Here is a 25375-nt window from a genome sequence, read left to right on the forward strand (position 1 = left end):
TCACCCAAAGGCGACCACCTTCACCTAAAGTGATGTATCTCGAGTTGAAAGGCGAGAACGAATGCGGGTTAATGCGAAGTGGCGGCGGGAATTTATACCTATAAAAGGAAATACGGAACGATCCAACTCCTGGGACGGACCATCTCAGAAAAATACACAGAGCACAGCCAATAGGAAAATACAACATCTAATTTACATAAATAAATGACAATAGATTTTTTATAGGAACTTTTGCAAAAATAAGAATGGCAACAACAAATTAAAATGGCGATGTGATCAAGATCGCACATTTTACCGGACTATGAACAATGAAAATATCACAGACTAATTGAATCGACCGTACACGGTTATAAAAGGTAAGATAACATAAATTCTATTAAAGATTATACAATTACAACTATATAAACATGTTTCAAAAATAAGAGATAGAGGCAGATTTGGCAAATTCCCCAAAGGTTCCCAACTATTGTTACAACACGGCTACTGTTATGCATATCTTAAGTTCAGCTAACATGTAGCTAAAATGGAGGGCACATAAATGTGGTCTTATTAACCCCCACAAGAAGAAATCGCACACTGTGAGGCCCGACGATCTTGGAAGCCAGTGATGTTTAATTGAATCGTCAGGTCCCATACTGCCGATCCATCATTTAAGAATGTGATTGTTCAAAAATTCTTGAACGTCCAAGCTTCATTATGGTGGTGCCCCATCCTGCTGGAAAATGAAGTCACTTGAATTGGTTTTAACTGTGGGAAAAGCAGCCTTGACAAACACTGAAGTGGTGGCCGAAGAAAGAGCGTTAACGCTACCGGTCGGCAACTGTGTTAAACTCGAGATTTCCCTCTTTCTACCTATATATTATTTGATCAAAACGGATTAAAAGCTGAATAATTATGATTTTTTTTTTAAATCTGATTTTTTTTTGATGCACCCTGTATTATTGCTTATAAAATATTAACTAATAAATCATATTGCTTCTTTCATACGGCATATGAATAAAAATCTGGTCACTGATTTAAATCGAAACATTATAAATTTATTGGATAGGTGGCAAAAGGGATTCTAAATTCATTGATGTCTTTCAACATTTAAATACAATACTGTACTATATAAATATTTTCAATATTTTCTAGAAGGCGTATTTTTGCTTATGAAATTTTATTTTTGTCCATTTATTCGTTATTGACAAAAGTAAATTAGAAAGGCACCATTTCTTCATGGTCAAAAAGTTTACAAAATATGGACGTTTAGAGTCTGAGAATGCTTCCATGTACAGTTTTTTTGCTGTGCGGAAAAAATCTCTATATTGTATGAGGCAGCATGCTTTTTTGTCATTCCGCACAGATAGCAAAAATCTGTAAGCAAAGAAACAGGTATGTGCAGGTGAAATAAAGGGAAATGTGCTTGCTGCCTAAAAAAAAAGTTAAAGGTCATGTAAAAATACAAAATTATTCCTCTTTACCGCAAGCATCTTGGTGCTCATTATGCCCCTTCCCGAAGCTAGGCGAATTACCTCCTAGAGATACAAGGCCAGTCAATGGGTTGCCATACACAGCTGTGACATAGTGAATTTAGGTGGAAGTGATGTTGGTTCAGGGTCTCCACGAACACGTGAAAGACCTTTCTCTCTCTCTCTCTTTCACACACACACAGTTTAACAATTAATGAAATATGCTTTTTGGCATAGAGACCGTATTGGCTTGGCGATATTATTTTAAGTGGCAGCAAAATTTCTTTCCTCATGGCCATTGCACAAAAGTTGTTGCTCATGTTCTTTTAATAAAATTAGTAATAATTCATCCATTTTTGAAATTTTGAATGCAACAAAAAGTTTATTTCATCAAGTACCAACAGATAACCATTAAGTAAACCAATCCTTGGTTGAGTTTGTGACGTTAGTTTCTCATGAAAAATGATCAAGACTTCAGAATGAATATCGGCAAGTATTACTGTGATTCACAGTTGGAAAAACAAATGAACGTGAGTATTATGATCATTTATAAGTTAATAGTTTTATTTTTTCAGTTGCATAAGTTGGAAATATTTTATAAGGACCAATTCTTTTATGTGATTTTAGGTGTGAGTATATTTCACAGTTGGGATATCATAAAATGAGTTCACATAAAGAAATCAACTATGTTGTATGCATGAATGATTCCAGAATGCAGAGGCAATTATCTAGATGGCCTAAAAGCGTAAACTTTTGGCTTCCCAAGAAACAAGGAACTTTGTAAAAAATGGATTTCAGTGATACCCAGAGATTAGAGTAAGTTTAAATAAATGTCATTGCATTCTTATAAGCAGTTATAATCTTATATGGGTCATTCACAAAAAAAGTGTAAAAACCATTTCTTTCTCCGAGACTATCCTTTTTTTTTAACAAAAGTTCAGAGCATAGTAAGAGTAGTTTTAATTTTTTTCTAGTTTTTCATTTAATTCTATCATGATTTGTTTCAGATAGTATCGGTTGGTTTTAACCAAGTGGTTTTTTTAAAAAAATCAAATAAAAGTGGCCTAAATATCATTTTTTTCCTTGGAAAAATATCATATTGGTTCATTATTAGCCAAAATGTTTCATTTTGACCACATTTTATATCCTTGGGGTACATTCTGATGGTATATCTTTAAATGACATAAGATTTTATAAGTGTTTTTTTTCAAAAAGTCTCATAAAAGTGGCCAGTATATATATATATTTTTCATATGAAGTATCTTAGTTATTTAAAGTTATATACAAAAGCCAAAATTTCTCATTCTTGCAACATTTTCTAACTTTTGGCTACATTCTGATGATCTATATATCTTTAGCAAATTCATGAATAAGGATTGCATCACACATCTAAATGTAGTGGTGTATTATCTGACAAGGTTTCTTTTTCCCTTCACAAAGAAGCAGCAACAGTAGTGACACCATCATGCTAGGGGCAGGTGGTCCTATAATCCAATAGACACCAGCTGTCCTTAAAGGACAAAGACTAGTGTACTAATAGTTGCATTACCTCGCATACATTTTCATTTTTTTCCCCATAAGAAGTAGCACATCTCCTCTCCCAGTCTTAATATTCAATAGTAATTTTTTTTTTACTTTCACTGTTAAGCCCAGTTAATCAAGGTTCTACTGTATAGTAGTAACAGATTTATGAAAAATAATCAGCTATATACAGGGTGATTATAATTTAAGTTTTCATTCCAAAACTATACAATAAGTACTGATCAGAATGACTTGAAAATTTGCATAGATACTCCTGAAGCAATGGAAATTTCTTTCACAAAAGGGAAAAAGTGCAAGTAGTGAAAAATGTGCAAGTAGATGATGCTGTACTTGGCCAGCAGTATAATCTATTTTGTGCAACCACATCATTTCGGCACTTCCACAGCATCAGTGTGTGGATAGAACTTCTATCAAGATGCACATTGCAATACCAGTAAAGCAGCTGCTGAAGACCCATTTTGACAGGATGCACCTTAATCCTTGAAACTTCTGGCTGTGGGGTACCTCAAAATGTTATAAACAGTGGTCAGATTGCAAACTTTTGTGAATTGCAATCTCCAGCACATCCCCTATATGTTAAAAGTTCCTCAGGAATATTAATGTGGGGGCGCGTTAGTAGTATATACTTAAAAGGTATATTTTTAAAAGAGATAATAATGAACAAATGAAGGTCCAGATATGATAATGAAGCGAGAGCATAAATATGATCATTTTCATATCTGGAGCCCTCTATTACATGATCATATCTGGGCCCCGGGGCCCAGATTATGATCATGTATATACTACTCGCGTTTGATTTAATAAAGCTGAATTGCAAGCACATCCACATCATGACTATGGCATACTCCGATCTGTTGTTGAACGAGAATTTTTGTGCTTCCAACCTCATAGCCAGAACACAGTGGACAACATATTTAACATTTCTTAAGTAAGTTGTAGTTATTTTTCAATTACTTCTTTTTTTGTGATGTTTCCATGAATTATGAAATAGTTCTGTGAATTATGAAAGTTATCGTGCCATGACTGGCTATTGTTTCCATTCTGCGAACAAATTTCCCACATGTTGGATGATATCATTAATTTTACATTTTTAAGTATTTTTTCCCATTTATTAAATAAAATTGCATTTTTTCAGGAATATTCATGTCAATTTTCAAGTCATTCTGGCAATCGTTCTTTTTTTAGTGTTTTGAAATCAGAATCTTAGTTATAATCACCCTGTATATCGTAAATCATTGCTAATTAATCTGCATTATTTATGCCTCATTATATTCACCTAATTCTTATTACTTTTTGCGAAATATCTTCCTAATTAAGTATACTGAAAGTAACTGGAAAAAAACCTTTATATATTATATGGTTAATAACATTAAAAGAATTTTCAAATACACAGTAATCCATTGAGTTAAGCAAAAAATAATTAAATTGGAAAAGGTTGGTTTTTGGTAAAATGCAAGAAATATTTGTTGATTAATTAGTATGGGAATAGTGCTAATTACATTAACCGACTGACGGTCCTGCACGTATATGTACGTGTGAAGTTGATGCCTTCCAAACGGTCCAGGCCGTATTTTTACGTGTGAACTTTTCGACTTCCAAATGGTCCTGGCCGTAAATATACTGCCTTGCTTTCCCCCCATAAAGAATCACTAAGCTGGCTTAGCATACGCCCCTCTCCTTTCTCCACAAAATGACCATTGTACTCGCAACAGCTCTGGGCGTTGAAAACGACAAAATGGCTTCTGCCTCTTCGGCGGGAGGGGACAGTTTTCAATTAACTTAGCAGATAGACGTTTGACAAGCAGCTCTCGAATAGTCAGTTCAAAGAAGTCTTAATCCTTTTGTAAACGAAGAGGAGTTTTCAGAAAATATAAAAAAGGGTTGTTCTTCAGCAAGAAATGCCCTACCTAAAAGGCACGTCTTTATCTTATTATAGAAATTCCTATCGCTTGATTGTAGGATATGTACTGGCATTCACTTTTATTTTGGCATGAAAATTACATCGTATTAAAACTCATTGACTGCGAAACACTGAATGCAAGATAGAGATAAACAGGATTCCTCCCCCCCCCCCCCCCCGAATTGTGACATCCTGGTTTTCCAGTGATTTTAATTTTTTACAGTATAGGCAAAATTTTTTAATTTTATTTTTCATTCGTTTATCTTTACCTCTTTATCACTACTCAAGTACGATACGGCAGAACCTCAATTATCCGATGTGATTGGAAAGCCCTACATCAGAAAACCAAAAAAATACAGTATCATGTTTATTTACGCAGAGCATTATTTATACCAGTGTTTAACTCCTTTACCCTACCCCCATAACCCTCTTTGGACCATGTTTTCTTCTCACTTCTTGCTTTCTTGGTTTCCGCCTTTGCCTGGGCCCCTAACCTCACCCAACAGACTAAACCATTTCTAAGTATACAAACTATTTTCTTTTTGAAAAAATTTATAATGAAAGCGAAAATTTTATAAACAAAGACTGTCATAGTGTCTGTCAAGACTGTCATGTCTCTAGAGCCCAGCGAGCTTCCCTCTTCTGAAGGTTATACGCTGGGCAGTGATGCCAAGATCGCGCCAACCCACCCCCTCCCGTGTGCAAAGTGATATTCGGGAAGGGGGGGGGGGTTCAGTATTTCGATGGAAGTAACAGCTTACATATTTACATACTTTCGAAAATTATTGTGTGCCAGAATTTTATCATGTAGGCCCCATGAAGACATTATACCCCCCACCCCCGGACTATTCCTGGATCAGCCCATACTTGTGAACCAGAGTCGAGCGAACGTACACAGAGAAAGCATATGGGAACGTATGCGCATCACATTTGTGGTAAGGCGTACATAACATGTATGTAATTCTATTAGCTTTGCAAACTATGCCATGCTAATGTTCAGTGAAATCGAGAATGCGGCTCATTTGCAATACCTAAATCCACACATGTATTCAATCTCTGCAACATTTCATTGCTTAGTTGATCATTTTCAGCTAGTACCATTACTTATACAAATATATACATTTTTATATCATTGTTCATCGCTTCGTTGAGCAATGCTATAAAAAATAAATAAGGCAAGGGCACTCGTGTGTGGCTTTTTTTTTTTTTAATTCTATCGGTTATAGTAAGAATTTAAAAAAACCAGTTGGAAGTAGAAATAAATATAAGCATGCTATCACATTGTTGACCGGTCATGATTAAATTCGAGCTTTCAAGCAGAATAAACCTGTAACCCAGCGATTCACAACCGGTGCTCCGTGTACACTTTCCGAGGGGCTTTGCGGTGACTCGAGGAAAATAAAACAAATCAGTAACTTTGATAGATAAATAAAAAATAAGAGGCCTACAAGGTTCTACAATAAAAATTATATGCAAAAAGTGCTCCTCGAGTGAAACAGGGCTCCGCCATAGAAATTATATACTGAAAAGGGCTCTGCGAACCCAAAAAGGATGAGAACCGCTGCTGTAACCGTTCATTAAGTTGAAAAACCACAGAAAGTGAACTTCGGTAGACCACCACTCTGCCGCCAGTGAGGTACAAACCTGGATGCTCATGATGAGATCCCAGAAGGATGTTCACACTACCACACAGTAGCTCTAGAATATACTAAGTGGCCACGGGGGAGAATCCAGTAAAAAAGTATTGTGCTGTAAAAGCTGAGCCACAGCTTATGATTAAGCATTCCGTACAAAAAAAAAATGTGCAGCTCATCTATCAATTCCTCACACTTATGTGGAAGGACATGAATAAGCTTGTATGTGCTCATCAAGCACAATGCCTCAACATTGAATGAAAAAAAAGTACATTTAAATTTTAAAATAAAATTTTTTTATTATATCTTTTGGTCATTTATCACACTTCTTATAAAATGTATGCTCGTTGTACAAACGAAACTTCCAAATGGTTGACTGAATTCTTTTTTTTCCATCTAAGATAGTGATCTGGTGGCCCAGCCATTAGATACGTTGGAAGAGTTACGAAACCGTGGGTGCTTGACTTGAGCTTTACATGGAAACTATTGATCCCTGAATGAATTTTGGGGGGGCTCAGATCAGTGGTACAGAATACTGTAGGTACTCGAGCACTCACTGCACCCTCTGGCTCCACCCCCACTGCCAGTCATCCCCCTAAATGCCAGAATTTTACTTATATATTGTGGAATCTTGACTAAGTACTGCACTGTCAGTTCACTTTCCCCAACCCACAAGAAATTTCTGGCTACGGCTCTTCCAATAGCACCATTGTCCACATAATAGAAAGGTCTTACAGGTCTTGAGGTCAAACAACCTAACATAACATTTATTTGCACAATGTTTTTAGGAAGAAATTTAACGATCAAAAACAGTTCAGCTCCTGGATGTAAAACGGGCCACAGCAATTGAATTCGGTTAGTGAGAAAAACTAATTTCGTAGGGGCCGTTCAAGTATTACGTAAGCAAATTTTTAGCCATTTTTGACCCCCTCCCCGTCAGCAAAAGTCAGCAAAACGCTGACCCCCCCCCCCCTTGTCAGCAAAATTTCGTCATCAACTCTGCCCCTCTGAATCCTAACTCATATTTTCATAAAGGGTGGTTGATGACGTAAGCATTATCCAAAATCTCCCCCCTTGTCATCAAAAGTCAGGAAATCGGAAACCCCCTCCCCCCCACATTGATGATGACGTAATACTTGAATGGCCCCTTAGTAAAAGAATTACCGTACTCCCCCACATTAGCTGGCATGCTGAAAATATCCGTATTTTCCGGAATGCCGATAAATTCGATTCACGGATTCTGGAAAATTCTTGAATATCTTTATTTTTTATGAATTTTTTATCAGGAAAATAGATTATACATATCCATGGAGCCAACAAGGATGGCTCTTACTGGATGTTAGTGAAAACACAGTTGAATATTTAATATTAAAATGAATAACTGAATGGGAGGAAGAACGAAATGAAACACTTCAGAGAGAATCAGAAATATTGTTCAATGCTGGTACTGTAATTGAAAGAAGGTAAAATTTCATTAATCTTCTATACATGTGTATGAACAGGACCGCAACTAGATGTTTGGTCACCCGGAGCAAGCGCACATTTTTACGCCCCCCTGTAATGGTAAAGGAGAGGTTTCAGAATGAAATTGCACCCCCTCGGGTTCAGCGCCCGGGGTACGAGACCCGTCTGCTCCACCTAGTTGCGGCCCTGTGTATGAATGAAGGCTGACAGTCGAATTCATATCAGATAGCATAGAGTTATAAAATTCAGGAACTATGTAAGTAAAATACTTTCTTTTCAAAGTTTTATGAACACAAGATAATGCATAGATTCAATTTATTCCTGAGGAAGAACGAGACAAATTAATATTTAAAGAAAACTGATTTTTTTGAAAATGAGGAAGTGTGATTTAGAAAAATATATACATATATATCAACTTTATTCGGAAAAATCCACTGATTCAGCTGAATGCATGCTGTGATCCTATTATAACCTCACTTTTTTCCGGCATGCTGAAAGTGGCCAAGACCACAACATACAAAAAGCTGGTGCCCCTCATGTTTTACGGCATGCCGGCCAATGCGTGGGAATACGGTAAGTTTATTGAAATTTTTGAGTAAAATAATTTGATAGTTGTTCAAATCAGCGCTCGTGTAATCACTTCCATTTTGCCCAAATCTTTACTAGAAAAGTAAGAAATACGCTCACAGAGGAATGGGAAAAAAGACGAGCCCACAAAAAGCCAAGTATTGTACTTAGTTTGAATTCTTTTACGAGAGAACACACTTTTTCTTTTCCTCTCCTACAAAGAAGCATTCAACAGTGGGCAGAACAAAAATTTTAAACCACACAACACTAAATTCGATATCTCGCTGTTTGTACGGGGGGAAAGGAAAATTTGTTGGATTTTTTTCGAAGCAGTTTTGTGACAATTACCTGAACCTTCTTCAAGTAGATTTTCTCAACACCCTCAAACCGTCAGTCGGTTAATAAACATTTTATTTTAATTAATTATTAGAAGTTTGAATGATTTTTCAGAAATTTTGTTTTTAATGTTAATACTATTTAAAACAAAAAAACTGGTTTAAACCAAAAAAACCCTGGTTTAAACCAACAAAACCCGGTTTTTGGTTTTTTTACCAACCCTGGATAGTATCTAGTTTTTTAAAAAAATCATTGTTTGTAGCAAAACCTCAAAATCTTGCTGTTTCAGCTTAAAAAAGTGTTAAACAAAGTCAGAGGTGTAGATCTCAATTTTTATTTTTTTCAGAGAACTTGGAATCACGTTTTATATATGTGCCATAGATGATAATATTTATTTATTTATAATATTTATTTCTTACAGCGATACTTGTTTTCATAACAGTGTGGACAAAATCCATGACTTTGTCATAAAACCCAAAAAAAATTTTACAAAATGAAAGTAAAAACTATTTATGAAATATTGAACTTCCAGTCATTGGCTATAATCTGATCTTTGTTTATTTATGCCCTATTGTTAGCATATACAAGAGAATACGGTTGACTGAGACATAGATATTGAACAAAAAACTAGTGATAGTGGGAGAGTTTGTTCCATTCACCAATGGTATGAGGAAAAAAGCTGTATTTAAAGCAGTCAGTGGGAGCAAAAACATGTTTTATTTTGAGGGAATGGTTGAGTCTTCTGGAGATTTGGGATGGTTTGGCTAGAATACTAGAGGTATCAAAGTTAAGATGACCATGATAGATGTTATAAAACAGGGTTAGTCAAGAAATAAGACGAAGAGTAGCAAGGGGCAGGAGATTAAGTTCGTTTTTAAGTTCAGACACGGAAATAAAAGGTGACCAGCAGTCGTGGATGAAATGAATGAATTAATTTTGGATTTTTTTTTTATACAAAAAAATCATAAATTAAATATCATAATTAAATCAAATATCATAAATTAAAACCAGGCAAAGTTTCTCATTTTTGGGATAATTTTGGATTTATTTGAGTTTGTCTATATTAGTGTAGGTGTCCCAGATTTCAGCGGTGTAGGTGAGTACAGGAGAGATACAAGTTTGGTAGCAGAGCAGTCTGATATCCCGAGGGGAAATGTTAGAGGCTGTTGCAGAGGAAGAAAAGTTGGTTGAGACATTTCTTGAAGTTATTGATAGAATAAAAGTATTCAAGAGAAAGTAATTGGTGGGTAACTCTCATGAAAACTGGTTTTGAAATATTGATAGTCATGTGCCATAGTGAACATCAGTCAGAATCCAAATTATTTTGGAGTAGTTCTTGATCAGACTATTGGTGAATGACGCTGTAAACCATGCAGTCATCTGCAAAGAGTCTAGTGGTGCAGTTGGGGGAATTCAGAGAGGTCATTAATGTAAATTAATAATAACGGGGAGAGGACCGATCCCTGAGGGATACCAGACTTTACATAGGCTGATGGGAAGTTAAGATCTTTAAAATGGACGAACTGTTTACGATATTTTAGGAAAGCCAAGATTTAAGCAATTGTACGTTGAGGCCGAGATTAGAGAGTTTGTCTCACACAAGGAACTTTATAGTAAACTTAAGAGAAATCAAAGGAAAATAACATCAGTTTGAAGTTTTTAACGATGGTTCCGGAGAGGTCATGGATGAAGGCCAGTTCAGAGGTAGTAGAAAGGGCTTCCCTAAAGCCATTTTGATTGGAGGGAAAAAAGTAGAGGGATTCGAATCGGGTATGGATTTATTTTGCTACAATGCGTTCAAAAATTTTCCAACAGGTAGAGGTGATTGCTATTGGGCTAAAGTTAAAGGGAATTGGTAAGTGAACCCGATGTGTGTGATTTGTGGATTGGAATAATTTTATTGTTAAGAAGTCATCAATGAATAAGGCAAATACATGAAAAATACAAAATTCCTAATGCATTTTGACATACAAAGAGTGTCGTCTTCAGAGGAAAAAAAAATATTTAACCACTAATATCTGTAGTGTTCTGTAGCGCGTCTCTCAGTTGAGAACCTGGACGTAACAATATGGTATAAAGCTCGAGAGCACAAGAAGAAAAAAAGCCTCAGGAGATGGAAGATTGCAAAAACAAAATTGGACATTCAAAAATAAACAGAGAGGGAGAAGTGTGTGGGAAAGCGATCGAGTAGGATCGTCGTCGCATATTTACATTCTTTTTTTAATTTTTTTATTAATAAATTTCTGTTTATGCTTGTCATGATGAGTGCTCACTATTCAAAGAACACTACATTGGCGCAGTCGACAGGATAGTGAGCAATAGATCGGACAATATTTAACGGAGAAACTTTCGACGTGAAAAGTGGAGGACTTTTGTCGTGAGAAGGCGACGCGAAGAGAACTTTTGTCGTGAGGAGATGATACGAAGAGCACTTGAAGAGTGTTGGAAGAACGAAGGAAAAGTGCGGTGAGTGTTTTTTTCATAAGAAAATTCGCTGGTTTTCTTTTCTTTGAGAAAATCGTGGCTTTCTTAGCCAGAGGCAAAAAAGAGGACTTACAGCAAGTCGCTGCGGAAATGGGGCTTGAAAATGTTATGCAGATGAAAGTATTTCAACTCAAATCTGCAATAATGGAGGCAAAATGCTATGACAAAGAGTTTATCGAACAGTTTTTGAACACTGTAATTAAGGAGAGAAAACGGACAGAGATGGAAGCAAGCGAGGAGAGAAAACGGAAAGAGATGGAAGCAAGTGAGGAGAAAAAACGGATGGAAGCTAGTGAGGAGAGAAAACGGATGGAAGCTAGTGAGGAGAGACGAATGGAGTTCGAACTCAGAAAAATGCAACTAGAAAATGAAAGGATTCGCATCAGCGCAGCAGGTGAATCCCAGATTAACTCAATGGCAAGGCCAAGACTAGAGCTACAGAACATTTTGCAAAAGTTCGATCCGAAGAGCAACGAGATCAGCCTCTACCTGGTGCTGTTTGAAAGACAAGCAAAAAGAGCCGAAATAAAAAAAGAACTTTGGGTTTCATATCTGATTGGACTATTACCTTATGATGTGACGCAAGTCATTGCTAGAGAAAATGAAGAGACAACAGATGACTATGACCAAGTCAAATCCATTTTGCTTAAGAGATATAAGCTTACTCCCGAGAGGTTTCGGCAGATGTTCACAAATCACAGTAAACGATCGGAAGCAACATGGTGTGATTTTGCTTATGAACTCAGAAACTTCTTCACTGAATGGATCCGAGGCCTGGAGATTACCACGGTTGAAGAACTGTCTGATTTGATTATTACGGATCAGATAAAATGCAAAGTACCGTCAGAGATTCGAGATCATTTTATTGACGAGTGGTCTCAATTCAAGCGACCCGACATCCTTGCTAATAAGTTGGATGACTATGAGAATGCCAGGACAGACATCGGCGAGGATAAGAAAGCTTTCTACGGAGAAGAAAAGTCATTGTTACAGCAACAACACTTCAGTTATAGAGAGGGACGAGGAACATCGACAAGAATAGCATATCAACCACCAACTCGGAAATATCATAGCAATAAGGACTGGAACATGACTGAAAACACGATTATCAGAAAAACTCCAAAGGAGTGTTACATCTGTGGACTGAACCATTTCGCTCGAGATTGTGACTGAAGATATAAGGCTAACACAAAAGAGAAATCGGAAGATAATGTGTTGATCGCAGAAATTCGATCGGAATTATTTAATTCCAGTGAATCGAGTCTGGATTTGAACCCTTTACGTTATGCTGACATTTGCGTAGATGATAGAAAAATCAGAAGCTTAGTGGATTCTGGTTGTCAAATCCCAGTGATTCATTCTGACTGTATACAGGGACCAATAACTAAGAAAGGGAAAATCATCTTAGCGAGTGCATTTGGAGAAAGAATTGAAGTACCCCTTGTGAATATCAGTGCTTCGCTGGAAATAGGAAATAACGAAGATTTTTGTAAACCTGTTGAAATTCTCGCTGCAGTAACAGATAAAATTTGAGAACAATGCATTATTCCACCAAACGTACATGGACTACTTTGCGAGGCCGCAGACACCGAAGAAGGGCGATTGTCCTTCCCTACTAAAAGGGAATATCACAAGCCTCCTGCGACAGGGGGAAGGGTGTGAGTGTGAATATTGAAGAGGACAAGATGTCATCTCTACCCGAGGACAAATACAAAAGACAGATTGAGCTGGTGGATGACCTGACTGAGCATTTCGACACCACCAAAATCTGCGAAATCAAACGCGAGAAGGTTGGAGAAACTCACCATCTCAATACAACCAAGAGCCGAAGCAAATCTGAGTGCACCCTACAAATGGAATTGGATCCAAGAAGGATCATATGCGGAAGCTCGTGATTATGACGAAATGGCATACTTGTGGACATCTTGGAGAGACGTCACTGATAAACCCGTCAGGAAATATTTCTGGGAATTCGAGAAGCTCAGCAATGAAACCGCGAAGCTTAATGACTTTGAAGACACCATATCCATGTAGGGAGATAGCTACGAGTGTGACATACTCGAAGACGTCATATCTAAGCTGTGGAATCAGGTGAAACCGCCGTACAAGCAACTCCACGCTTATGTCCAGTGCATGCCCAGGAACTGTTATGGTAGCGACAAGATTCAAGAATGCGGACCCGTTCCGGCACATATTTTAGAGGACATGTGGGCCCATCAATGGGGTAGCATTATGGACCACATGAAGCTATTTACCGAGAAGCCATCGGTGGATGTCGCCGTGGCACTAAAAGTGAAGAATATGACGGTGCTGAAAGTGAAGACGGCTGAAGAGTTTTTCACTTCGTTGAGATTGAAGCCGATGATGAAGGTCTTCTGGAACATGTTTATATTCAACAGATCCAAAGGCAAAAAGATGGTTTGCCACGCGTTTGTCCACGAATTGTCCAATGGATTGGACTTCTGGATCAAAATGTTCGCAGACAGAACCGATGATGATTTCATCACTATTCATCATGAGATGGGACACATTCAGTTTTTGATGCAGTACGTGCATCGGCCACACGTTTTCCGGGGCGGAACGAATCCTGGTTTCCACGAGGCCACCGGGGACATCCTCGTCCTGCTGTGGATAAAGGGCTTCAACATGAAACACGAGGGTTTAATCACGTTGATGTCCGACGTGTTGTGGTCGTTTCTGAACATAGACGTGAACGTGCTGATTCATATCAATCGGTCCGACGAGTTGGCGTCCGACAAGTTCTGCGAGTCTACCGTAGGTTGCAGGGAAGCGGCAACCGGCAAGATGCTCGAGAAACTCCTCCAAACGGATTACTTCCGAATCTTTGTGATAGACGACGTGGAGATCATCGAGGTGATAATGATCAGGGCATCTAGAGAGTTGATGCTGGATCGTTGCTGAGATACTTCAAGCCGCGCTGTTGGAATTCGTCAAAGAACAGAACAAACAAGAGAGTTCAGTTTGTGTTTATAGGTAAACCCAATCTTGCGTGGGGGGTGTAGTGTTCTGTAGCACGTCTCTCAGTTGAGAACCTGGACGTAACAATATGGTATAAAGCTCGAGAGCGCAAGAAGAAGAAAAGCCTCAGGAGATGGAAGATTGCAAAAACAAAATTGGACATTCGAAAATAAACAGAGAGGGAGAAGTGTGTGGGAAAGCGATCTAGTAGGATCGTCGCCGCATATTTACGTTCTTTTTTTAATTTTTTTATTAATAAATTTCTGTTTATGTTTGTCATGATGAGTGCTCATTATTCAAAGAACACTACAATATCTCTCTCACATTGACTGAGTATCCCACTTGGGTTGAATATCAAATCTCAACTCTCAGTTGCTCAGCGGAAAAAGTATGTCTGTTTCTTTCAAGCGTGGTGGTAAGAATGAAACTGAGAGCCTGCGTGGGATAGTCATGCTGCATCCTGATTGGTCTATTCGAATTCTCTTAGAATTCCTGCTCGTAATGAATTTAAGCCATGGCGTTGCGATCAGTGGTGTAGATTTATTATAGTTTACTATTTACTAGATTATTTTTGATGGCCTTCAATATATGGGCCTTCATAGAAATCTAAATCAGCTGTAGACTTCAACTTTGTAGAAAACTCTCCCTTCCTAAAATTTAAATCTATGGCCCGCTTGTCAACAGTTAGTGGTGATGGTCGATTTATCACATTCATGATTCTCAACACAGTGAGCGTGATCATTTAATCTTGCTTTTATGGGTCTCCTTGTTTGTCCTATATAACCAAGAGAGCAATCACCACATGGAATGTAATAAATGCCCCATTGTTTATTCTGTGAGAAATTTCGAAGAAATTGAGAGTTTCCCACAAAGTCAAAAACAACCACAGTTGATTTAGATTTCAACAAAGACACATATATTCAGGCCTTCAAAAATATATTAGCAAATGATAATAAATCTACACCGACCACAAGATCAGGGCTTAAATTCATTACGAGCTGGAATTCTAGGAAAATTTGAATAGACCATTCATGTAGCTCCATTCTGCAAGCATCTAATCAGGATGCTGCATTTCTATCACACACAGGCTCTCACCTTCATTCTGACCACAACGTTTGAAGTGAAGAGACATACTTTTTTCCATTGAGCAACTGAGAGTTAAGATTTAGTATTCAACCCAAGTGGTATACTCGGTCAGCGTGATAAGTGATTTAATATTTTTTCCTCTGAAGTCGACACCCATTGTATGTGAAATGCATTAGGAATTTGGTATTTTTTGTGTATTTGCATTATTCGTTAATGGCTTCTTAATATTCTCGGGCAAAGTCGATCTACTCTTCCATAAGTGTATTGGTTTTCCAATCATTGGGGGGGGGGGTGGAGTGGAGTGGAGGAATAGCAGTATTTAGGGAAATAGTGAACAAAATTAATAGTCTGAGACTTCATCAGCACAAAATTTAAAAATGGAATTTGGGATGTCGTCTGGGCCTACAGAATAAGATATCTAAGATAAGATATCTTGGAATACCCTCTTTGGAGAAAAATATTGGGGATAAGTTGTGAATATAGTCAATATATGAGTATTGAGGAAGGGAGGTGTCTATTGAGAAAACCGAGTAGAACACTAAATTGAATTTGACAGCTATCTCTGAAGGAGAGGATATATCTTTATTTGAAATTTTGAGGGAAGTGGGGCCAACAGATTTCGGTTCAAGGTAGCTCCAAAACTTTGTTGGAGTTGTTTTTAAATAATGGGGTAGTAAATGAGAAAGGTAATTGGTCTTTTTTGGGCAGAAATTAAGTCTTGGGTGGAGGCTGAAATTATAGATTTTTAATTCTGTAACTGAAAGTGGGGATTATGGATAAGCCTTAATGATTCGAGAAAGTCTTTTTTTTTAAGCTGCGAGTGTTAATAGTTCCCATTTTACAGATTTTATTTTTTGATTTGGGAGTTCGGTGGACGGTGGGATTGGCCTAAAAGGGAGACTGTAGGGATTTGGGAAAAAGGGGAAGGCAAAGAAGAGTTAGTAACTAGCATGTGAGGGAGTGATAATTTCACTAATATTGGGGTCCCAAACATACTTATAAGTGCATAATTGTGAGGAAGCTTTACTTTAATACCTTAATCTTGAAATTTTTCACAAGCTCTCCAAATTTGTCCCCAAAGTTTCAGAGTTTCATATGTGAAATCCTCAGAGATTGATATATTGCTGTTTTTTAATTTTAAGGCATTTTTTAATTTAAGGTGTATCTCACTTTTAAGTTTAAAACTTAATGATTTTTACAATTGAAAGTCTACATCCATGGATTATTTTAGAGCTTATTCTATGACAGCACTCAATGTTAGAGGGTAAAATGTTAATATCTAGGTAGTCGGAGCAGCATTCGATAATTTTGGATTCAAGAATGTTGGTGTCATCAACAAAATCAACTTCCTCTTGGATATCATGAAAGATTATGTTGTTGCTGCGGGGATGGTGGTCTTCTAAATCAGTAATTTTAAAGGCAAGGGAGATTCCGAGATCATTTAACGCTGTAATCACCATTGGGGACCTTTTTCCCAATTTTCCCTGCATTATCTCAACACACAATAGAACGTTGAAGCTGATATTTTATGACTTTTCTTAGAATGCTTCAGGGAATATTGTGACGTTTATATTTCTATGTTAATTATTGAAATAAATAATCATAGAAATACCTAAAACAACCATTAGGAGTCATTTTAACCACCATAAGAAAAATGATAGATTTTAAAGAAAATATCTCTCTGTAAATTATTTGTGGAAAAAGTACTAGGGAACACCTGTGCTTTCAAAAAAAAACAATTAAAATCATGCAGTATTTTAGACTTGACGTCTGAAGTATCAGACTTCGACGCCTGACTACTAACAGATTTACTCTCGCTTCAGACATTCTGAACACAAACCTGTTGTTTGAGCTGGACCAAAAATAACCGTTGATGAGCAATTGTTTTTATGTAAATAATGGAGCACATTTATCCAATACATGGAAAATAAGGCAGACAAGTTTGGCATCAAGTTTTGGTTAGCAACTGTTGATATCCACAAATAGGTCTTGAATGGCTATCCGTATTTGGGGAAAGATAAATAGAAAACAATCGGTGCACAATCTAAAGTCTGGACGTAACCAGAGGTGCCAAAGTAAAGAAAACATTGGAGGGGCTGAAAGTTGCCAGTCATCCTGTATACACGGAACTCAAATGCATACGAACAATCAGTGCACAATCTAAAGTCTGGACGTAACCAGAGGTGCCAAAGTAAAGAAAACATTGGAGGGGCTGAAAGTTGCCAGTCATCCTGTATACACGGAACTCAAATGCATACGCAGGAGGGGGAAGGTGCATTGCATTGTTTTTTCAGAAATTAATTGGAGGGACTCTGCCCCTTTGCAAAATTTATTGGGGGCGACTGAAATATCCTCGGCCCCTAGGTTCCGGCACCTATGGATGCGCCATCACAACTGACAACTATTTTACTTCTGTGAAACATTTCAACTCCACAATATTGTCCTGTTGCACTGAGAAATATAAACAACACACCGCAAAGTATAGGAAGTTTCTGTGCATTGTTATTAATGATATATAGGTGCTAGAAAGGTGCAGAAAGAATGTCGTAATTCCTAGCACCTTGCACACGAATGTGTCTGTAGATGATAGTGCAAAATAAAAGCAGACCACTGCAACTTATTACAATAGCATTAAATGTGGCATAGATGTAGCAGACGAGATGCTGAGGAAATACATTACAATATGCAGAACTTGTAGGTGGTCTGTTCATGTACTTTTTTTTTACCATGTCCTTGGCATTGTCACATTCAATGCTTGCATACTTTTTGAGGAATCCTCAGGCTTCAGTTTCACGCAGAGGATTTCTTTTTGTGCTGTTGCTTTGCGCAAATGCCCTCCAATTCTCCTATACACCAAAAAAAAACAAAAGAAACACTCTTTTCAACTGTGCAAGAAGCAGAATAAGGCTTCTGACAGATGTGAAGAATGCTAGAAACCATTTTCTGCAAAATGTGTTGCTTTCATTGTCAAGTGTGCATATTGTTCAACTTGTGCTGATGTCTTACGAACTTCAGAGCATATTGTGGGTTTATTCATAGTTCATGACTATAATTTCGCTTTGAGACGTACTAATTTATAATATGTGTTAGACATATATCACTCTTTTTTGTTCTATTATAATTTGTACTCATGCAAAAGTGCATCGTGAAATAGGTTAAACCTTATACAAACTTTGGTATAACATCATCTCTACACACAAAATAAAAATGACTTCATTAGAGGAGTGATTTTAATAACAAGTAGAACTTTTTGCCAATTATGCCAGCAAAACTTTTAAAAAAGTGACGTTAAAAATGGTCAAGGTTATAATGAGGTCTTGCTGTCATTTCACCGCCATTCATCAATCAAACAACAGTTAGTTTTACTAGGGCTTGAATTTCTTATGGGGGTTAAGTTGACCCCTAACGGCAGTTTTAGGCTGGGCCTCATTTCAACTTTTTCCAGGGAGGGGAAAAAAACATTTACTCAATATATGTGTGTGTATATATATATATATATATATATATATTTGTGTATATATGTCATTTCTTGTGTATTTTCTAAAGCCGGGGGCAATGTCCCCCGACCCTCCTCCCAAATGACAGGCCTGGTTTTAGGTTAGACGAAAATCCGACTGTTCTAGTGTTAAATTAGAGGAAAGAACGGAGACCCTATCCTAGAGTTCTTTGACAAGAAAAAGCTCTCCTCAACTGCACTCAGACGTTCAAATAATCTATTTAATTGGAGGCTAAAGGCAGGGCCAACGCCAGGCATCAGTTGAGGAGTCTGCCACATAGGGCGGCATTTTTTGTGATAAATTTGTTATGACGATGTTTTCACTATCTGAAATTATTACGCATTGAAATAATTTTGTAGAAAAAGTGTGAGTGGATAAATAAGACCAGGTTGACAGTGTTGAAATGCTATTCAATGTTTTATTCATCTCGACGCACCTCCTTTTTTGCAATTCCAAAAAGTTTCACCTATCTCTAGTGAAGCTTGTTTGTGAAAAAAGTTAGGTTTCCTCTTTTTTGTTAGAGGTTTTTTCACTCTTTATGAACATTTTTCTGAATGACTTTCCTTTCGTTAATCTTCCCCCAGCACAGATTTAGATTCCTTGTTTATTTCCTGACAGATGCCCTTTTCAGCCAACACCATAATAGAAGAATCTCTAGTGTCATGCTGTTCGGCTTCGGAATGTTATGACTGCCTAATTCTGTATACCTATATCTGTTCTCTATATACCAGGGTAAAGTTTCTCATGGAACCCTTGATGATAATGAGGCTGTTCTATAGAACTCAAACAAATTTTTGTGTATTTAATTCTAAAAAATGTGCATCCCTACTGTTGCCCTAGCAAAATCATAGCCCCAGAGCAAAATGGAATAGGGCCTCGGCAGTGCCTCTTAATTTATGTATTTATTGTCATAAATCATTGGCCAGATCTTATCTTGGAAGTTTATTTCTGTGAAGGACTGAGGACTCTATAAATTCACTGTAGAGGAGGCCCCCTCCAAAGAGATCTGTCTTGGAGGCAGGAGGGGGGGGGGATATGATGAGCACCAAGATGCTCCCAGTAAAAAGAAAAAATGTTATTCTCTTGAAAAATGTGCCCTTCAATTTTTTTTCCCAGATAGGGGCACATGCCATTTTATTACACCTGCACAGACCTGCTTCTTTTCTCACAGAATTTTGATATCTGTGTGGAATGATATAATAACATGCTGCCTTATACAATATAGGGAATTTTTCTCTGTGCATCGAAAAATCTGTGTACACTGAAACACGCAGATTCTAAACGGCCATATTTTGTAAACTTATTCACCATGGAAAAAATGGTGCCTTTCTTAGGCACTTTTGTCCATAAGCAATAAACATGTAAAAGTAAAATTTCATCAGCAAAAGCATGCCTTAAAGGAAATATTTAACTCAATTATACAGTACACAGAGTTGCCAAATGCTATGGATTGTCTATAGCTTCTACGGATGGCAGCAATAAACTATGAAGCTACAGGATACACTCTCAGTACTACAGAAATATAGATTTAAAAAAATCGGGTCTGAGTTTCTTGTAATATTTTACTTATTTTGATTACTTTTTTTTTAAATTACATCTATTTTTACCATAACAATGAATTTGTATACTCATGTGAGAGAATTCTGGAAAAGACAAATTCGGAGCTGATCTGTTTTGTCTGTGTGTGGAAGGCAATCTGTAATGACGCTTCTAAACCTTCTCTACTCAATGCCCAAACGTGGCAAAACCTTTTTTCCGTGAAAGCCAACCCACGCTGTGGGCTAAAAACAGGTTTTTGAGTGGTTCAGTGGGGAGGGTCTAGACTTGGCTGCATTTGCAGTGCATGGTAGAGCTTGGGGAACTTGTGTCAGAAAGAATGTTTCGAAGAAGAATTGTCCTCTGATACGAAGAAAACGGGGAAGGGGATCTAGGGTAGCTATATATGTATATAGTTGTATGTATATATATACAGCCCTCAAGAAGTATGCAGGTTGAAATTGCATTGAATATTCATGAATTAAGGGACTCTGCGGCCTCAGAAAGTTGCTTCGGGATGGGGGAGGACTCAGGTTCCAGTGCCACTGAGGTACTGTATTTAATGAACTTTCAAGTAAAATTTTTGAGAGTTTTTTTTTTATTGTACTATAATTATGTGTACTATAATTATGTGGTCCTTAACCCCCCCCCCCCCCCCCCCGTGGCAAAGCTGAACATTCATCAGTAGTACTGACAAGGTTTAAGCTAATGTTGGAATGTCTGCTGTACAGTATTATATTTACATGTGAGAAACGCATTAATGAACTAAAACCACTTACGCCACTTATCAAATAAAACTTTTACAATTCTTCGATTGAAATTAGTAACTAGATTTTGATTAATGTGCCTCGTGAAAAAAGCAATGTGTCATATTAGTTTATATTTTTTTTGATAATAATATTAGTTAAGTTATCAAGTTTGCCTCGAAATTTTAAGTTATTTGTTAGCGGCAAAACAACGTTAATAAAATTTGCAAACTGTAGCCATTCTTAGCTTTCAAATTTATGATTGTAATCACAGAGAGCCTACAATAGCTACACTTTGCAAGTTTTATTAACATTGTTTTATCACAAATAACAATTTTAAATTTCAAGATAAACTTGATAATTTAACTAATATTATTGCTTATAAAGTATTAAGTAATATCATCATATATTGCTTTTTTTATATGGCACAATCAAAATCCGGTTAATTTTGATTGAAGAATTGCAATAGTTTTATTTAATAGGTGGCGTAAGTGGCTTTAGTTCACTGATGTCTTTCTCACATGTAGAATACAGGATGATTCGAAATTCATGGGACAAACTTTAAGAGGTGATATAAAACCTAATCCAACATTTTTGATCATAGAATGTACTGTTGCATTGCAATAGCAAAGGCGGCAGAGTGTTTTTGGAGAAAGATTTGAATATTTTTTTCCATCTGATTTGCTGCATGGCAGTCCAGTGGTTAGGGAGCTAGCTTCTGACTGTGCAGGTCTGTGGTCGAATCCCGATTCGGGCATGAATGCCTACTAACACACTAACAAATTCCCTGGACAGATTGTAAAGATCTCTTGAGAATATGTGGTGATCACATTATTATATATGCTATCATTCATTCGAGGGTACATATGCACATTCGGATTGGAGCTTGTTTTTTTATAAATGCAAGGACCATCAAAGTTATGCTACGCTGAACAATGATCAAGCGGTACAATGACTTGTGGTAAAAATAGCTTTACCAAGTTGCACCATGAGAAGACCTACCACATTACAATACCCTGTGCTCTGGTCACGAGCACATTGCCGTACGCAAGATCGACCTTTCGGGAGGGGGGGGGGGGCACATTGGGTTCGGGGGAGCACAAGGAATCTCTCCCAGAGAAATTTTGAGCTACTAACCTTCAAAAAGCATCTTAAATTAACAAATTGATATAGATAAAACATACGGTATAAAAATATTTTCTTTCAACATTTTAATTTTTTACTGAAATACACTGCTGGCCACCGTAAATGCAACACCCTGAAGGAAGCATGCAAATAATATGAAATTTACAACATGCATTAGCGGAGGTGAAATATGCAAATGATTAGAATTTCAGCGCAGACGCACATCACGCGCGCCTGTGGTGCCACTTCAAAGCGCTATTTAAGGCTTGGAGATTTCGACGATTTGAAGTACGGCAATTGTGTTTTTCTTGTGGTTTTTTCAAAAAAACGATCAATTATGCCTCGTAGAAAACAGCGATCATCTTTTGATCAAGTATCCGAGTTCGACAGAGGAAGGATAGTGGCCTACCGAGATTGTGGATTATCTTTCAGGGAAATCGGTAGTCGTGTTGGACGAAACCAAACAACTGTAATGCGGATATGTGATCGTTGGACGCAGGAGGGTACGACGGACCGACGCGTTCGATCGCATCCACCTCAGTGCACCACTTCACGTGATGACAGGCGTATTATGCGTATGGCAGTGATGGATCGCTCAGCCACATCACGAACCACAGCACAGCACATTCAGTCTGTACCGCATCATCCAGTGTCTGCGCGTACCATTCGACGCCGTTTACAGCAGAGTGGTCTGTCCGCAAGACGTCCATTGCTTCGTCTACCCTTGACGCAGAACCACAGACGTCTCCGCCGCCAATGGTGCGATGAAAGAAGGATGTGGACGGCACAATGGAATGAAATTGTCTTTACTGACGAGTCACGCTTCTGCCTGCAACACCACGATGGTCGGATTCGAGTCTGAAGACACCGTGGAGAGAGGATGCTGAACAGCTGCGTTATGCACCGCCACACTGGTCCTGCACCGGGTATTATGGTATGGGGTGGTATTGGATATCACTCTCGCACTCCTCTAGTACGCATTGCCGGTACTTTAAAAAGCCAGTGCTACATCTCCGAGGTGTTGGAGCCAGTTGTCCTTCCTTACCTTCAGGGCTTGCCCATAGCCATATTTCAACAGGATAATGCGCGACCACACGTGACACGCATTGTCCAAATGTTCTTCGTCAATCGCCAGATTGAATTGCTTCCCTGGCCAGCTCGCTCTCCGGATCTTTCGCCGATAGAAAACATGTGGTCCATGGTTGCTCAACGATTGACCCAGATTACATCCCCGGCTGCCACACCAGATCAACTTTGGCAACGCGTGGAAGCTGCTTGGTCTGCTGTACCCCAAGAACACATCCAAAGTCTCTTTGAATCAATGCCGAGGCGTGTGGCAGCGGTGATCTCCAACAATGGCGGCTACTCTGGCTACTGATTTTGGCAGGAACCACACTTCACAGAAGTCTATAAATTTAATCATTTGATGCTTGGTCAACATGTTATCTACAAAATAAATATTGTTGCGATATCTCTTGTCTTTCTTGGTGTTGCAATTTGGGTGGCCAGCAGTGTATTTAAAATTTGTCATTTTTGATCATCATGTGGAGGGCACGAGCCCAGTGTGTTCTCTCCTCTGGTCCCAAACATATGAACTCAGAGCTTTTACTTCACTTGGATATTTTGCTGCAACATATAAATAAAAAGGTAGGAAAAACTTATATTTTTGCTACGCAACCTAACAACATTTAAGCAACATACCGCATAGAATCATGATTTTAAAGTAGGAAATTAGAAAAGCAATTATTGGGTTTTTTCAATAAATGAATTTTGTCTTTGAATTCAGAATAAATATATTAATTTATCAATTTTCATTTCCCCCAGAAATGTGCAAAAACACATTTGTGATGCTTCATTGAATAAAAATTATTTTTAGTAAATTTTACATAGAATTTTAATACGTTATATGATATATGTGCTAAACGCACAGATGTTGGCTATAATATATTCACCAACAATGACATGGTTAATTTTCATTGCTCTCTGATGAAAATATCTGTAACGCAATGAAGGTTTTTTTTTCTTCATATGGATAGGAATGAATTGAAAGGATGACAAAATCATTATATTTTTTTTTTTTTTTTGCGAAATTGGGGATCCGGAAATTTCGCCTCCGACATTTCGTCCCTGACTTTTCGCCCCTGGCATTTTGCCCCGGTGAGCAGAAAAGATGTTACTATTATATAATACAATGAAACATTATTGTAAGATAGGTCTCTCATTTCATAATCATTCTTCTCAGAGAAGTTCCACTTTGTAAATACATTTCATAAAATGTTTTCATTCAACCAAGACATGATCAAATAGATTTATTAATGTATATTATGATTTCATTTTTAGGTAATTAAGATACATTTTCCACACAAACTGATATAAGAAAATCAGTGGAGTTTTTTTGTGAGAAGACAGCAAAAAGACTGTGGTTCCATTGGAAAAGCCCAGATTGAGAGATGGAGCTGTGCCCTCTATTTTCCAGGGTCGTCCAAAACATCTCACCGGAAATAACTTTACACGAGAAGAACCAGAATTTTAAAAAAAAGGCTAGTGTCCACAACTGGAATACACAATTGAAGAAAGCATTGATAATTATTTGAAATATATAAAATTGAAGCTTATGATGAGCTTCTTCAAAAACTGCATTTGATAAATCTACCTGAAGGATTTGCATCATTAATTTGTCATGATAATTATTTATTTATATATGTAAATAATTTTTCCCTTTATAAGTGACGAGAATTATTGATCACAATATTGAGTTTAATGTCTACAAAGACCATATGATATTGAGCGAAATTGGTATCATTCATTTCCCTGTACATATTGGAAGTGTGAATGAAATTTTGCAGAGTACAGTTAAAATATATTGTGAATGCCCTTTGGAGGAAAAACAAATTTCAATGAATAACATTGTTAAATAACTGGAAAAGTTGGAAAGTGTTTTGTCATACAATAAGAAATCTTGTATCAGTTTTATTCGGGAACAAATAATTCTAATTTATATGTTATTGGAAAAGTATGAAATCTGTCA

At 37.4% G+C, this 25375-nt stretch overlaps 2 protein-coding genes across 6 annotated transcripts in view; both read left to right on the forward strand.

Moving 5' to 3' along the window:
- Gmppa (GDP-mannose pyrophosphorylase A) overlaps positions 1-25375 on the forward strand; it is a 156447-nt gene that overhangs the window by 45082 nt on the left and 85990 nt on the right. The window lies entirely within an intron of this gene.
- On the forward strand, positions 11334-12649 carry LOC149080360 (uncharacterized). The gene has a single exon (XM_089239493.1). The coding sequence runs from the start codon at positions 11469-11471 to the stop codon at positions 12549-12551; it is 1083 nt and encodes a 360-aa protein (XP_089095619.1). The 5' UTR covers positions 11334-11468; the 3' UTR covers positions 12552-12649.

Source organism: Pholcus phalangioides, unplaced genomic scaffold (assembly GCF_987345545.1).
Source record: "Pholcus phalangioides strain wild (caught in Gottingen) unplaced genomic scaffold, Ppha-v1.0 ptg000011l_1, whole genome shotgun sequence".
Lineage (NCBI taxonomy): Eukaryota > Metazoa > Arthropoda > Arachnida > Araneae > Pholcidae > Pholcus > Pholcus phalangioides.

Bases quoted from the DNA above. Each gene is read 5' to 3' on its own strand.
- LOC149080360 (XM_089239493.1), top strand. From the start codon at position 11,469: ATGGGGCTTGAAAATGTTATGCAGATGAAAGTATTTCAACTCAAATCT.